At 34.1% G+C, this 14,503-nt stretch overlaps 1 protein-coding gene across 1 annotated transcript in view; it reads left to right on the plus strand.

The window, feature by feature from the left end:
* Tsr1 (Tsr1 ribosome assembly factor) overlaps positions 1-14,503 on the plus strand; it is a 273,200-nt gene that overhangs the window by 110,516 nt on the left and 148,181 nt on the right. The window contains exons 7-9 of the mRNA XM_090415842.1: positions 4,039-4,109; positions 10,614-10,770; positions 12,581-12,754. Coding sequence (XP_090271968.1) covers positions 4,039-4,109; positions 10,614-10,770; positions 12,581-12,754 — 402 coding nt within the window. The remainder of the gene's footprint in view (positions 1-4,038; positions 4,110-10,613; positions 10,771-12,580; positions 12,755-14,503) is intronic.

Consider the following 14,503-nt stretch of genomic DNA (forward strand, 5'->3'; position numbering starts at 1 on the left):
GACTTTTCGCTGTTCGCCCTGGTTCCCTGGCGAAAACAACGGGGGCCTTGTTTAACCGGGCGACGCCCCAGCCGGCATGAAATTTTGTCATGTTGTACCATCATTCTATATTTTGGTTTAACCAATAAGAATACAATTTGGTCGGCTAAATCCCAAATTTCCAGCCCATCCTCGTCCGTTCAGTATCCAAGTAGATACCCAACAGGGTGCACCACGAGAAGGTGAGGATTGGACATTAGGTCAGAAGCCCTGGTCGGTTCTCCGCATTCCTTTAAAGGCTATGTGGAGGTCTCCTCTCAGTTATACAGCTTTGACCCTTAAGCACCCCAGTGTTTCATATGTTTTGTTTGAAAATAATCCTTTCTTTTACTGTTGCATGGTGATCAGCATTAATTTTGGAAATTATGGACGTTACAACCGTTTTATGAATAACTATTTTTAATTTCCTGACGTTTAGACCTTCATATCAAGGTCGAAACGTCGGGAAATTAAAAATAGTTATTTATAACACGGTTGTAAAGTCCATAATTTCCAAAATGAATTGTTTAAAAATAACTTATTGTTTGTATCAGGTTTTTCACATCTGGAACCATTCTTCTATTTTTTCATATGCACTGTATTCTTTTTAAACAACTCATTGCGCTCATTTGCTGATGCATGAATTCAGCATCACCCCATTTTACACATTCAAATAGTGACCAACACAACCAAATGTACAGTTGGCTGCTGCTGCTATAGGCCAGGGGGTACAAGGGGTGATGCTGAATTCATGCATCAGCAAATGAGCGCAATGAGTGCAGGGTTATATTTCAATATTATCATATTGAAAAGAATATATATGAAAGATATACTTTCAAAACTTTTTAAAAATCAAAAACAAGCAGGTTTCAGGAGTTAAACTGCAGACTTTTGTATACAAATGTTATTGGAAAAAAATATGAAAGTGGGAAAACAAGAATCAAATCTTGTGTGTTCATTGGAAAAATCTGTAGAAAACATTGCATGATTCAGGCAAGTGTATTGGTGAATTCTCTGCAAGGATGAAAAAAAAAAATCAGAATTTCATGGTAGACTAAAATGTAAGAAAGCTGAGTTCTGTTTAAAAATAATTAAATAAAAAAGTACTGGAAGAGTGGTGAGATTGTAGAAGATAGACATCAAGAAGGTAGCAAAATGATCTAAAGGCTACTGATAAAAAAAAAAAGTAATAAATGAAGGGAAAAGTAATGTGAAAAGTCTCAAGGTGATAAAGGTGACATAAGAGCTGGTGGATTATCTCTCTGTCTGGAATAATTACTTTGAGGGTTATTAAATGAGATAATTGGTGACAAAATAGTAGAAAATATTCAAGAGAAATACATTCACTTACACATATCACTACTTGAGGCAGAAAAAACTGTCAGAAACATGAAATTTGGAATGTGGCTAGAATAGTTTATATTCAACCAGAAATGTTCAAATATGAAGATATAAAAGTTTCACATCAGTATGCCCTGTCATATTTTTTTAACATAATCCAGAAGCCTTGTTTTTAGAAACCAAATATGGAACTTTTTCAGACTCCCAGTAAGCAGGATTGTTGTTTCATCCACCTAAAGGCAATCACAAATGTACAAAGTCGTGATTTAAGCCCATAGCCTGTTTGTAGAAGAGTAGATATAATTTCTCTGCCAACCAGGCCCACAAGCATTTCATTAGAATGCAATCCTTCCACTTTATTTTATCAAATGACCTATGTTGGGAGTGTGAGTCTTTATAGAATCTGAGTAGAATCTTTGTATGATTCAATACATCTGTCTAAAAATGTCATATGTTAATGCATTTGATTTAATGAATACAACAATTAATTACCTGATTTCTTGAGAGAGGTGAGTAGTGTGATGTGTCTGTCATATATCACCTTTTTTAAAAAACATTTAAAACAAGCAACTGAAAATTTTAAACAATTTTCCAATAATTTCTCTGCCTGTTTTTGTATGTTCATTCTTGCCTTGTATTTTTTTTAAATAAAATTGATTTGGTACAATATCCTATAAGATGTTAGGCTCAAATACACAAATATTTTTAAGAAAAAATGTAGGAGCTTGAAAATAAAAACCAAACCTTGGAGATTTGATGACAGACCCTGAAGAAAATGACTGATTCAGTCAGAAAGTCATGTGGTTGAGGTTGTCTTCAAGGATAGAAAAAAAAGCAGAGGCACTGAGTTAATACAGAGAAAAATGTGAGAAAGGGAATTGTTGTTTATAACTAGCAACACAAAAGTTGTGGAAGACTTTCATAAGAACATAGAATGATTAAGAAGATGGCAGAATCTTCTGGAGTCATTAAAAAAATCTTAGAAATGGAGGAAAGTATACAGTAAAAGGAATCAAGTGATAACATTGACATGAAAACTGAACATAATGATGTTCTAGATGTGTGGAGTAATTATTTGAATAATTGCTAAATGAAACAATCAGTAACAGCACACAGTAATAGAAAACATTCAAGAGCAATGCAATCAGGAATACATAACAATACTTGAGATGGAAAAAGCCATCGAAAATCCTAAAATGTGAAAAGGCATTTGGAACAGATGATATGCAATTGGGAATGCTCAAATTTGGAGGTGTGATAGTTTTACAGTGGCTATACTGCATAATTCAGAAGTTCTGATAGTCAAATGCCAGATGATTGGAGTAGAACTCTTATAGTACCCATCTGTAAAAGAGGAATAAAACAATGTGAGAATTAGAGGAATTTTCCTGCTAGTGTTCCAGGTAAGATTTATGCAAGCATACTTGAGAAAAAGACAAAAAAAAAATTGTCAGTGGGAAACTTACAGAAGAACAAGCTTGGTTCAGGTCAAATAGAGGTTGTGTAAACAGAGTTAACAAAGTTTTTATTGTAGGAAGTCAGCTAAATAAATTTATATGAATATGATAGAAATTAGTCAAAACACTAAACTGATTGTATACAAGACAGTGTTTGAACCAGTTTTAACTTATGGATCTGAGAGTCACATTGAAAATAAACAGCTGATTGAATACCGGAGACCACTAATATAAGAGTGAGGAAAAAGATTAGGGGAGTGAATAGATGTCATCAGTGGCAGAATCATATTAAAAACAAGGATGTGTAAATTGTTCAGGAATGTGTGATCAGAGCTATTCTTGGTTGGTATGGTCACTTGAACAGAATAGAAGAAGAAGAAAGGTTAGCAAAACAAGTGTTTTCTGCCAGAATGGCGGGGGGGGGGGGGCAGAAGAAGATGAGGATCTAGGTAGATTAATACAATAAGAACTGCTTTAGAAGACTGAAGTACAACACGTAACAGTATTTTAGAGTCCTAACAGATAACAGATTAATTTAATAGAAAATTGTTGTTAGGAAGTTAGTAATAATATAAACTTTTCATTTTATATCTTGTTACACCCTCTTATGGTGCATATCCGGAATTTGATGATATGTTTTTATTTCCTACCTCTTATTATTTGCTGACATTGAGTGTAATGCAGATATTTTCTTAATTGTATCCAGTATTTACAGTGCAAATTACTTTGGACTGTGCTTAAAAAAAAGACAGAGAGAGAGAGACCCTGAAAAAAAGTCCTGTAGTCCAGAAATAAAATCAAACTTATGCGATATTTCTTCTACAGGTGTAGCATTCTGGAACTTATCACAACATGATACAGATATTCCAATAACTTAAAAATGTAAATTGATATATAAAAAAAAATTCACCACAATGCCTACAGGCACTACCTCTGATCCACTCTGTATGCTACAATTAGATTCAAATATATAACTGTTGCAGGGAAATTAAATTGCAAGTTCATACGCAAAAGGTGCAGTAACTGAATATAGTTACATAGTTTTGTTTTAGTTGTTAGATGACTTGTTAACTCATTCATAGATTCATTAACTTATGGTTTGATTATTTGAATGTGACATTTGAGAGACCACTGTAATTGTTTGTTTCCATCAGTGTCTTATCAGATATTACAAATAATTTTATATCAGTGCAATCATTTTTCTGTTTGTTCTGTATGATAGGGCATAGAAAATATTCCATTCAAGAAGAGAGCAGATGTTAAATTAACAGTTACTAAAACATTACAGCAAAGGTATGTTTTCAGTTATGTTTTATTTATTGTAAGTCTGTATTATAAAGTTATTTGTATATCTATATGGATATTAGTACTGCAAGTGGACTAATAGTTATACCAATGGTGTTCAATCTTTTTTACTACACGAGTTACTTTTCTATAAAAAGTTATTCGCAGATCTACTTTCTTATATATATGTTATTTGGCGATCTACTCTCTTATATAGATCACATTCTCCCAACCTGATATCTGATTATGCACAAATAAACAACTAAAAAAACACAACAAAAACTTTATTTGTGTTTAAAAATTTATTTATTTATCACTTTTAATTATTTTAATACAAAAAAAAAAAATATATATATATATATATTGGAATAAAATATTTATTTCTCTATTTTGGAAAACCAAAGTTAGAAAAAACAGATTGATTACAAACTCACAAGTTACAGGAAATACTGGTTGATTTAAAAAAAAAAAAAAAAAAAAAAATTAATGTGAAATTTGGCATTGTTTGGACCTTGCAATATTTTCATAGTCAAGTTGATATGAAGAAGTGGCCAATCCAGACAATCATCCAAATGATCATTTGCAATTTGGTTTCTTAATTGATTTTTTATGACGGTCATGTTTGAAAAAGCAGATTCTGACAAGTATGTCGATCTAAAACATGACAGAATTTTTCACGCAATATCAGTTAATATTGGGAATTTTTCATGTACAAGGAATGGAAGAATGTTCATGGTTTGCTGTATCGGTAATTGGTTGAAACCAAGCCCCAAAAAGTAGTTGCTGTCATTCAGGCCAAAGGTGGTCCCACTCGGTACTAGAAATGTAATTAAAACATTTTTTTTTTACCTGAATTAGGTGTACAAATACCTTTTGTCGACATGAGTATATTTCAACCTCATGAGAACTCTTAAGATCTATAACATGATAGTGTCATGTTTCAGCAAGTATTCAGAGAGGAAATAAATCTGTTAATGTGTTTCTTGAAGAGTTGGAGGTTGTATGCATTGAAGAAGATAGGTATTTCAATTGCCATCATCACCATTTCTCCACTTACTTCTATTCGTGTATGAACACAGTTGCCATTTGGTCAACATCCATCTACTCTTCAGCTCCGAACTCACTAAATTAACTTCTCATTCTTTTCTTTCATTCCATATACTCTGTCCTTTGGAACAGGATGAGAAGTTGGCTTAGTGAGTTTGGAGCTGAACAATGTATAAATGTTGACCAGCAGTTATTTATGTTCATATATGAATAGAAGAAAGCAGAGGGATGATGATGGTGGCTGTTGAAGTAGTGTCCATTGAAATACCTATAGAAGAGACATAAATACAGTGACCGAACATGTATGGGAAAGCGTTTAGATTGGGTCATTGAGAGGAGGGGGAGGGTCATCTATTAAGTGAATAACTCTTTTCTGGATATAATCATGCATTCTTACAAAGGTTTTTGGTGCTCTACCCCAAATATGTGAACAGTATTATAAGGGTTGAGCAGATTTGAGATTAATATAGAATTGGGAGTTGAAAAGAAGAGAGGAAATGTTTGGAATGAAAGATAATACCAAGATTTTTTGATTGCCGAAGAGGCTGTGAATATGAAGTGTTTATAGCAGAATAAGCGAAATGTGGAAATCATCTAAAGACAAGAAAAACTGAACTTGGTTGATGTGCAGAATGTCATCAAAAGAGGGGGGAAGGGGGGCATGGTCTTTCCTCTGGGAAATAATGCAGGATTCTATTTTATTTTAGTAGCATTAAAATTTATTAAGTTATATTCACTGCACTTGAGAATAGTCATTCTCAAGCGAAGATTTGCTTGTAATGATAGAAGAGACATAAATACAACAGTCAACAGTTGTTTATTTTTTGGTCTGTGGGCTGTCCTCAGACTTGTTTCCAGCAATCTTCGACAGACTCTCAGTTAAGAAACATTAATCCCACTAGCTGCCAATCTCTATTTAAGTTTATCTACAGCAGACAATCTGGGTTTCATTTTACTTTTCCTAATAGTAAACCATCGGGAGTAGATGTAATTTTCCTTTTCTGTCAGGAGAAAAAGTACCTGTCTCACTAAACTTCTTTAAAATTGCATTAACAAACTAATTCATTGGCAATTTTTCTTTGAGTCATGGATGTGTGCTGAGAAAGAATATTTTTGAATGCTTTTCCTGGATGATATATCCATTTTATAGATACACAAAATGAATGAAACACTACGAATGGCATCTTGTTTACCCTATTAAAAAAAGGGTGAAACACTATTAATAACACATCATAGAGACAGTTAAAACACACAGTACTCAACCAAAATAGCGAACTGAAACCAAAAATAGTAAACTGAAACCAAAATTATTATGAATGCATTTTTGGAAATTATGGAGACAACTACCGTGTTTGAATAAAAACTTTAGTTTACTATTACTAAAATTTTACAATTCGACGTTTCGACCTTTATGTCAAGGTCATCTTCTGGAGCGTACAAATATACACAAGAAACAAGCTATACTACAATCATACTGGTTCGTTAAAGACACTGACTAACCGCTACCACAATTGTTGGCCTGACCTCTGGTGAAAAAAAAAAAAAAAAAAAAAAATTATACATCAACACTAGAGTCCTATTATTTGTGTTGTCTACTATATACATATATTAACATCATTCCAGCCAGTTTGAGTGGAATGGATTCTAATACTAGCGGATTGGCTAAAGTCCTGACTTATGTTGAATCTTTCATATTAGGTTGGCTGAATGTGTGCCATCCAGATCCTTGGAATTTTCATACCATCTTTATTGTTGATATTTGGGTGGTTTATCAGGATTTCGCAGGATTCTTTAAATTTTCTTTCATACCATGTTTTTGTGCGGTGTAAGGAGCAGGTGCTTTTCCAGTTGATTTGGTGTAAGGTGTTAAGTGCATGGTCTGAGAGGCCTGCTTCACCATAATGGTTATATTTAATGTGTCTAATGTGTTCTTTCTTGCGTATAGGGATTGTCCGTCCTATTTCATTCCACTCAAACTGGCTGGAATGATGTTAATATATGTATATAGTAGACAACACAAATAATAGGACTCTAGCGTTGATGTATAATTTTTTTTTTTTTTTTTTCACCAGAGGTCAGGCCAACAATTGTGGTAGCAGTTAGTCAGTGTCTTTAACGAACCAGTATGATTGTAGTATAGCTTGTTTCTTGTGTATATTTGTATGCTCCAGAAGATGACCTTGACATAAAGGTCGAAACGTCGAATTGTAAAATTTTAGCAATAGTAAACTAAAGTTTTTATTCAAACACGGTAGTTGTCTCCATAATTTCCAAAAATGCATTCGAATCACCGTGCAAGCCTAAAAGAAAGGATTCAGATCATCCATGGAAATGATACCCACAAGCGCTGCAATCACTATGGTAAGCTAAAGATTCGTATTTCTCTCCTGATCAATCGGCTGGCCTTTTTAAAGAGATGCAGCGACAATAACCTCATTCCGATCTGCATCAGGCTAAAAAAGAAATTTACGTCCGTTAAGGCACTCCGTATCTATGACCGCACAGAAAAAGCAATGCTTAGAGAACAGATCCAAACAGCCCGCCGAAACCTAGCTACAACACAAAATCTAGTTTCTACATTACAATCAGAACTATCGAACTATGTTAACCCAGACATTCTACAAACACTTGAAAGAATTACTGACAATTCGGCCAAGCATACCCTGGAAAAGAACAAAGAAAAACTCAAGGAAAAATTCCACAGGTTGAAACAACGGCAAAATATGGCGGCCAATCAGAGGACTTCCTCCCCGAGAAACAACAATGAACAACAAACAAGGGAGACAAGGAGCGACCAACCACCGACAAGCAAGAACCATGTGATTAACTTATCAAGCCACACCCTGAACAACGGCGAATTCACGCTGCTGAATAAAGGACTGAACTACTCAATAGCGCCTAAAAAGGTAAACAAATTAGATTTTATCTACCACATTGAAAGAGGCATCAGATCCCTACCTAACAACATAGCAGACAAAATACGACTAGAAACCAGTAATGTCCTAAATACCAAGAAAACCATACAGAACAACCTGACTAAAACAGAATTAGCAGCAATTAAATCATTAAAAGCCAAACAAAACATAATAATAACGAAAGCTGATAAAGGCAGTGCCACTGTTGTCCTTGACAGGTCAACATACATACTGCAAATGAACCAACTAGTAGCCGATAACAACACATATAAAATGGTAAATTATAACCCAACAAAGAGGATAAAGGACAAAACAGAAAAACTACTAAAGTCCATCACTTCTTGGCCACCAGACACAGTTAAAAAACTCAAACCCCACTACGCCCGCCCCTCCAGAATATATGGGGTTCCGAAAATACACAAGCAAAATGTGCCCCTTCGACCAATAGTGGAAGGAATAGACAGTCCCAATTACCACCTAGCCAAGAAATTAGCGGCAACACTCAAGGAGTTGGTAGGTCATTCCCCCTCCTACATAAAAAAACACACAACACTTTATAAACATAATCAAAAACATAACACTCAACAAAGACAACTTATTAGTCAGTTTTGACATTTCTGCCCTTTTCACTAATGTCCCCATCAATGACACAATTCTCCTACTACAGAACAAATTTCCGGCCGACATTACGGCCCTCTTTGCCCACGTACTAAAGTCCGGTTACTTCGTGTGCCAAAACAAATTCTACCTACAAAAGGAAGGTACAGCCATGGGCTCACCATTATCCCCCCCAATCGCGAACTTCTACATGGAAACCTTTGAGCAAAGGGCTCTTGATTCCGCCACGCTTCGACCGACAATCTGGCTCAGATACGTTGACGACGTGTTCGCGATCTGGCCGCACGGGCGACAAACTCTAAACACATTCCTCAGCCACCTAAACAAACAACACGAACGCATACAATTTACCATCAAAATCGAAAACCAAAATTCGCTCCCGTTCCTAGACACACTAGTTACACGTCTTCCTTCAGGCAGTCTATCCTTCACAGTCTACCGAAAACCGACACACACGGGCCAATACATACATGCGAATTCATACCACCACCCAGCACAAAAATATGGAGTCATAAACACCCTTAAAAACAGAGCCACAACTATTTGCTCTAACCAGCAAGCCCTGAAACAAGAACTAAAAATCATTAGTGACACATTCATAAACAATGGCTATAACAAAAATACTGTCAATAAAATACTCTATAAAACCACAACAAAAACGAATCTAGATTACAGTAAAACCATAGCCATCCCATACATTAAAGGGTTATCAGAAAAAATCAACAGAATCCTACAACATTATAACCTCAATGCCACCTTTAAACCACCCACTAAACTTAAAACCATATTCAGCTCCTCTAAGGATCCTCTCCTCCCATTAGCACATCCTGGAGTCTATTGCATCCGCTGCACCTGTAACTTACCGTACAAGGTGAAACAGGACGGACAATCCCTATACGCAAGAAAGAACACATTAGACACATTAAATATAACTATTATGGTGAAGCATGCCTCTCAGACCATGCACTTTACACCAAATCAACTGGAAAAGCACCTGCTCCTTACACCGCACGAAAACATGGTACGAAAGAAAATTTAAAGATTCCTGTGAAATCCTGATAAACCACCCAAATATCAACAATAAAGATGGTATGAAAATTCCAAGGATCTGGATGGCACACATTCAGCCAACCTAATATGAAAGATTCAACATAAGTCAGGACTTTAGCCAATCCGCTAGTATTAGAATCCATTCCACTCAAACTGGCTGGAATGATGTTAATATATGTATATAGTAGACAACACAAATAATAGGACTCTAGTGTTGATGTATAATTTTTTTTTTTTTTTTTTCACCAGAGGTCAGGCCAACAATTGTGGTAGCGGTTAGTCAGTGTCTTTAACGAACCAGTATGATTGTAGTATATCTTGTTTCTTGTGTATATTTGTACGCTCCAGAAGATGACCTTGACATAAAGGTCGAAACGTCGAATTGTAAAATTTTAGTAATAGTAAACTAAAGTTTTTATTCAAACATGGTAGTTGTCTCCATAATTTCCAAAAATGCATTCGGATCACCGTGCAAGCCTAAAAGAAAAAAATTATTATGAAGTGAAACAAAACCAAACCAAAAAAAAAAAAAAACTTGACGAAAATTCAGCTTGTTCGCTGCTGTCTATAGAGTTACTACTTATCTGCTTGCTATATAAGCATTAATCATTTGCATTATAAATTTACACAAAAGATTAAAAGTTCGGTTTTGATTTCTAGTAACTTAATAAATGGGAGAGTTGATTTGGGCTATATTAAACGCTTATAATAAACTAACTGTAATAGCAACTGAAAAGTCCCATAGTATGTTGTTGCTGTTATAAAGAAAATTCTAAAATCAGAATTATATAACTTCTTTTTCATTTTTTCATTAAGTAACTTGTATTGTTTAATATTGTGTTTACTAAAATTGTTTTTTGGTATATTTGATTTAAAAATAAAGATTTCCTGGAGAAAAACTACACACTGTAGATAACCCTCAAGATGCACTGTTAATTTTGAGGCAGATTGGTTCTCAAAAGCAAAGAAAAATATCATTGCGAGATCGGCGTTCTCATCTTCTTGCTGAAGAGATAAGTTTTAGTCTTAATGATAATCAGGTAAATATATAAATTTTTGCAGACTACTGTTATTAGTATCCAGAATAACTAACAATATTTTATACATTTTTATTAATAATAGGTGTGCTGTTATTTTGTGGTCAGCTTCACTAGTATCTTGTAATTACAATAGTTGAAACATATGTACAACAAAATTATAAAGCCATAATAATAGTTCATTACTGAATACCTGTTACAGCTACTAAATAAATGATGTACTTTAAAATCACGAGTGCATGTTGTATTGTTAATTAGTGACCAATTGGGACTGTCATATCTTATTTCATGTATGTTAAAATGCTTTGTATAATATCCAAATATTTCCTTTGGAAATCACTCATAAAGCACTTTAACTTTTATTTAAAACTTTATGTGGTCACTTAATGTGAAAGGCAAATAACTGGGAGGAGGCCTCCACATCATCTTTAAAGAATTAAAAAATTTATTCATGTTTTGTATGCAAACTAGGAAATAAAAGAAAGCGGAAAACTAGTTGAGGTCAGTAAAGAAATAAAATAACAAGAAAGAGAACAAAGAAAATGTTAGTAGCAGAACAGTAGCAGAGAAAAATCATTAAAAACAGAACATTAACAAAATAATGCAAAGGATTGTCAGGAAACATATATAAATCTCATAAAACAACATGTAAAAAGTACAAATGGTAACCGATAACCCTGTGAAATTTATAAGAAAGAAGGCAATGGAGTTACATAAATCAAGAACTAGTTAGTGTAAGGTTTTAATGTTACAGTAGCCGAAATTAATGCCACCTACCTGAAATCTTCATAGTAAACTAAATATGTGTGGTCTATGCCATTAAGAAAAAAAAAAAAAAACAGAACTTTGGCAGTTTAATCAGCTTTATAACTGGCTACCTCCAGTTATTACAAAGAGGGGAAATGGACACAAGTGATGAATAGCTAGCCTGCATAACAAGTGAAGACAAATTACCTTCCTAATTGTGCATTATTAGATCTCTCTCTCTCTCTCTCTCTCTCTCTCTCTCTCCAGTTTTCTTTACGTTCTATTTGCTGCATTTCATTTGTTTCCTGAGAATGGAGTTGTGAAGTCTGTCTTTTTTTTGCCTAAAATTTATTATAAATAACCTACTTTGTGCTACAACAAACTATTTCTCTATTCCCTTGGGGTTTATTATAACCATTATCTGCAGTATTACATTTTATTCATAGTAAAGACTGAACCTGTTTTTCAGAAGTTTGCTGAACTCTCTATTCTCATGTTAATATACTTTTTTTTTTGTTTTGTTTTTGTTACTGATTTAATTCTGCTTAATATTATTATTATTCATCAAATAATATATTTTTGAAACCATAGTTTTCTCCATGTAGAACAGACAAACCATCCCAAGAACACACACACACACACACACACACACACACACACACACACACACATAGCTATCAGACATAATGTACTGATCTTTTGTCTTGATTATATTCCTATCAAACTGAAACTTTTTCAGTTGACCTTTTTTTCATTTCAGTATCTATTTCATAAAGAATTCAGTGTTACACTATTTCATGTATCTGCTGTCTTCATAACAAATATATAAGCAAATGCATCTGTTTCTGTGACTGCATTAATGAAACACATTCAACTCTCATATAACAAACTACTGAAAAATCTTAACAGAAGCATGATGCTTAAAAAATTCTTTATGCTAGAGAAAATTCACTATAAGAAACTATTTTTCTAGTTCCTGTGAGTTTAATATTGGGACTAGTGACTGTAATGAACAAATGATATGTCGACCTGATATTGAAATTATATTATAATTTAATCTTTCCAGACTGATGGTACACTGAAGGTTTTCGGATATGTAAGAATGCAGCCTCTCAATGTTAATGATCTAATCCACATTCCTGGTTGGGGTGACTTTCAGATGTCTCAGATTGATATTTCAGAAGACCCTTATCCTTTAAATCTTAAGAAAAGTTCCAGAAATGAAGGTGACATGATTATTGTGAGTTGTAGTTTTTAATTAATTTTTCTTTTTTTGCTTAATTATCAAAGTGTAATTAATGAATTGATATGTAGATTTAGAATAATTTTTAATGTCTTTTTTAATGAATGTTAATTTAAATTTCATTAATTAAATATTTTAATTTAATATCTTTTAATTTTTAATAGAGTGTATTTGAAGTTTAAACATTGTTATAATTAATATAAAAATTGATTAAGTGATGGTTAAAAATAAAGCAATTAAAATTATGTAATTATTACATGATTTTGCCTAAGTAACATGGCTACTTCTGGAAATGATAGAAAATGTTGATGTGTACATCCAATCATCATGTGAGAAAGTGATCGTAGAGTGAAAAGCTTACTCTTAAAGGTGTTTTATTAAAGCACCATTGAGCTTGAAGTGCTTTAAATAAATTAAATAACTTGCTTGTTTCACCAGTTGATTTGCAGAAGGAAGTCTTTTGAACTTAAATTAGGCTGTATTCTGTGAGGCCATGTTGGCCAACACAAAACTGATTCGAAGTTAGTTGTTTACTTTTGAGTAACGGATTATCAATTACATATTCTTGCAAGAAATATAGCTGAAAATATTCAAAACTGGCTGTGATAATTCTGTACCATTTTAAAATAACAGTTTTCATATTTGTGCTAACATTTTATCCCTTCAAGTAAAAAGAATACAGAGACAAAAGATCAGAATATTATCAAAATAGAATTCTTAGCCACCAAGGGTGCTTAAGGGTCAAAGCTGTATAACTGAGAGGAGACCTCCACATAGCCTTTAAAGGAATGCGGAGAACCGACCAGGGCTTCTGACCTAATGTCCAATCCTCACCTTCTCGTGGTGCACCCTGTTGGGTATCTACTTTGATACTGAACGAACGGGGATGGGCTGGCAATTTGGGATTTAGCCTACCAAATTGTATTCTTATTTGGTTAAACCAAAATAAAAAAGGATGGTACAACATGACAAAATTTCATGCCGGCTGGGGCATCGCCCGGTTAAACAAGGCCCCCGTTGTTTTCGCCAGGGAACCGTGGCGAACAGCGAAAAGTCAGCTACTGGAACAAATCTGAAAACAAACCCCAACTCAACATCACCAGAGTTAAAGATCGGTACTATCAACATAAGAAGCCTGAATGGCAAAGAAATGGAGCTAGCTGAGGAATTAGATAAGTACCAGATCGACATAATAGGGGTGACTGAAACAAAAAAGACCAAAACTGGTGAGATCTTTCTGAGCAATAAATACAAAATGTTTAATCAAGGAAAAGAAGGAGTAGCCATAGTATTCAACACAAAATACGAGGCTAATCTTCTTGAATGGCAGTCAGTCTCAAGTAGAGTAATGTGGGTAAATATGCGAATAGGGCACTGGACAATGAGACTTATTTGTGCCTATGGTCCCACAGAAGGTTATACTAAGGTAGAAGTGGAGGAATTTTTTGAGGCTTTACAAAAAGCAACTGACACAATGAAAAAGGAAAAGTTGGTCCTTGTTGGGGATCTAAATAGCAGAGTAAGAAATGATTGTGAGACATACAAAAATATTTTGGGAAAATTTGGAGAAAAGAGCAAAGCTAATAATAATGGCAAATATCTGTTGGATTTCTGCTCAGGACATGGACTGGTTATTACTAACACCATGTTCCAACATAAAAATGTGCACAAATTCACATGGAGAGTAGAGGCTAGGAATAAGAAAAGTCTCATTGACTATACTATTGTTGATAGTGATGTTTTCTC

This window comes from Typopeltis vanoorti, chromosome 3, assembly GCF_054136105.1.
Source record: "Typopeltis vanoorti isolate ZY-2024b chromosome 3, IOZ_Tvanoo_1.0, whole genome shotgun sequence".
Lineage (NCBI taxonomy): Eukaryota > Metazoa > Arthropoda > Arachnida > Uropygi > Thelyphonidae > Typopeltis > Typopeltis vanoorti.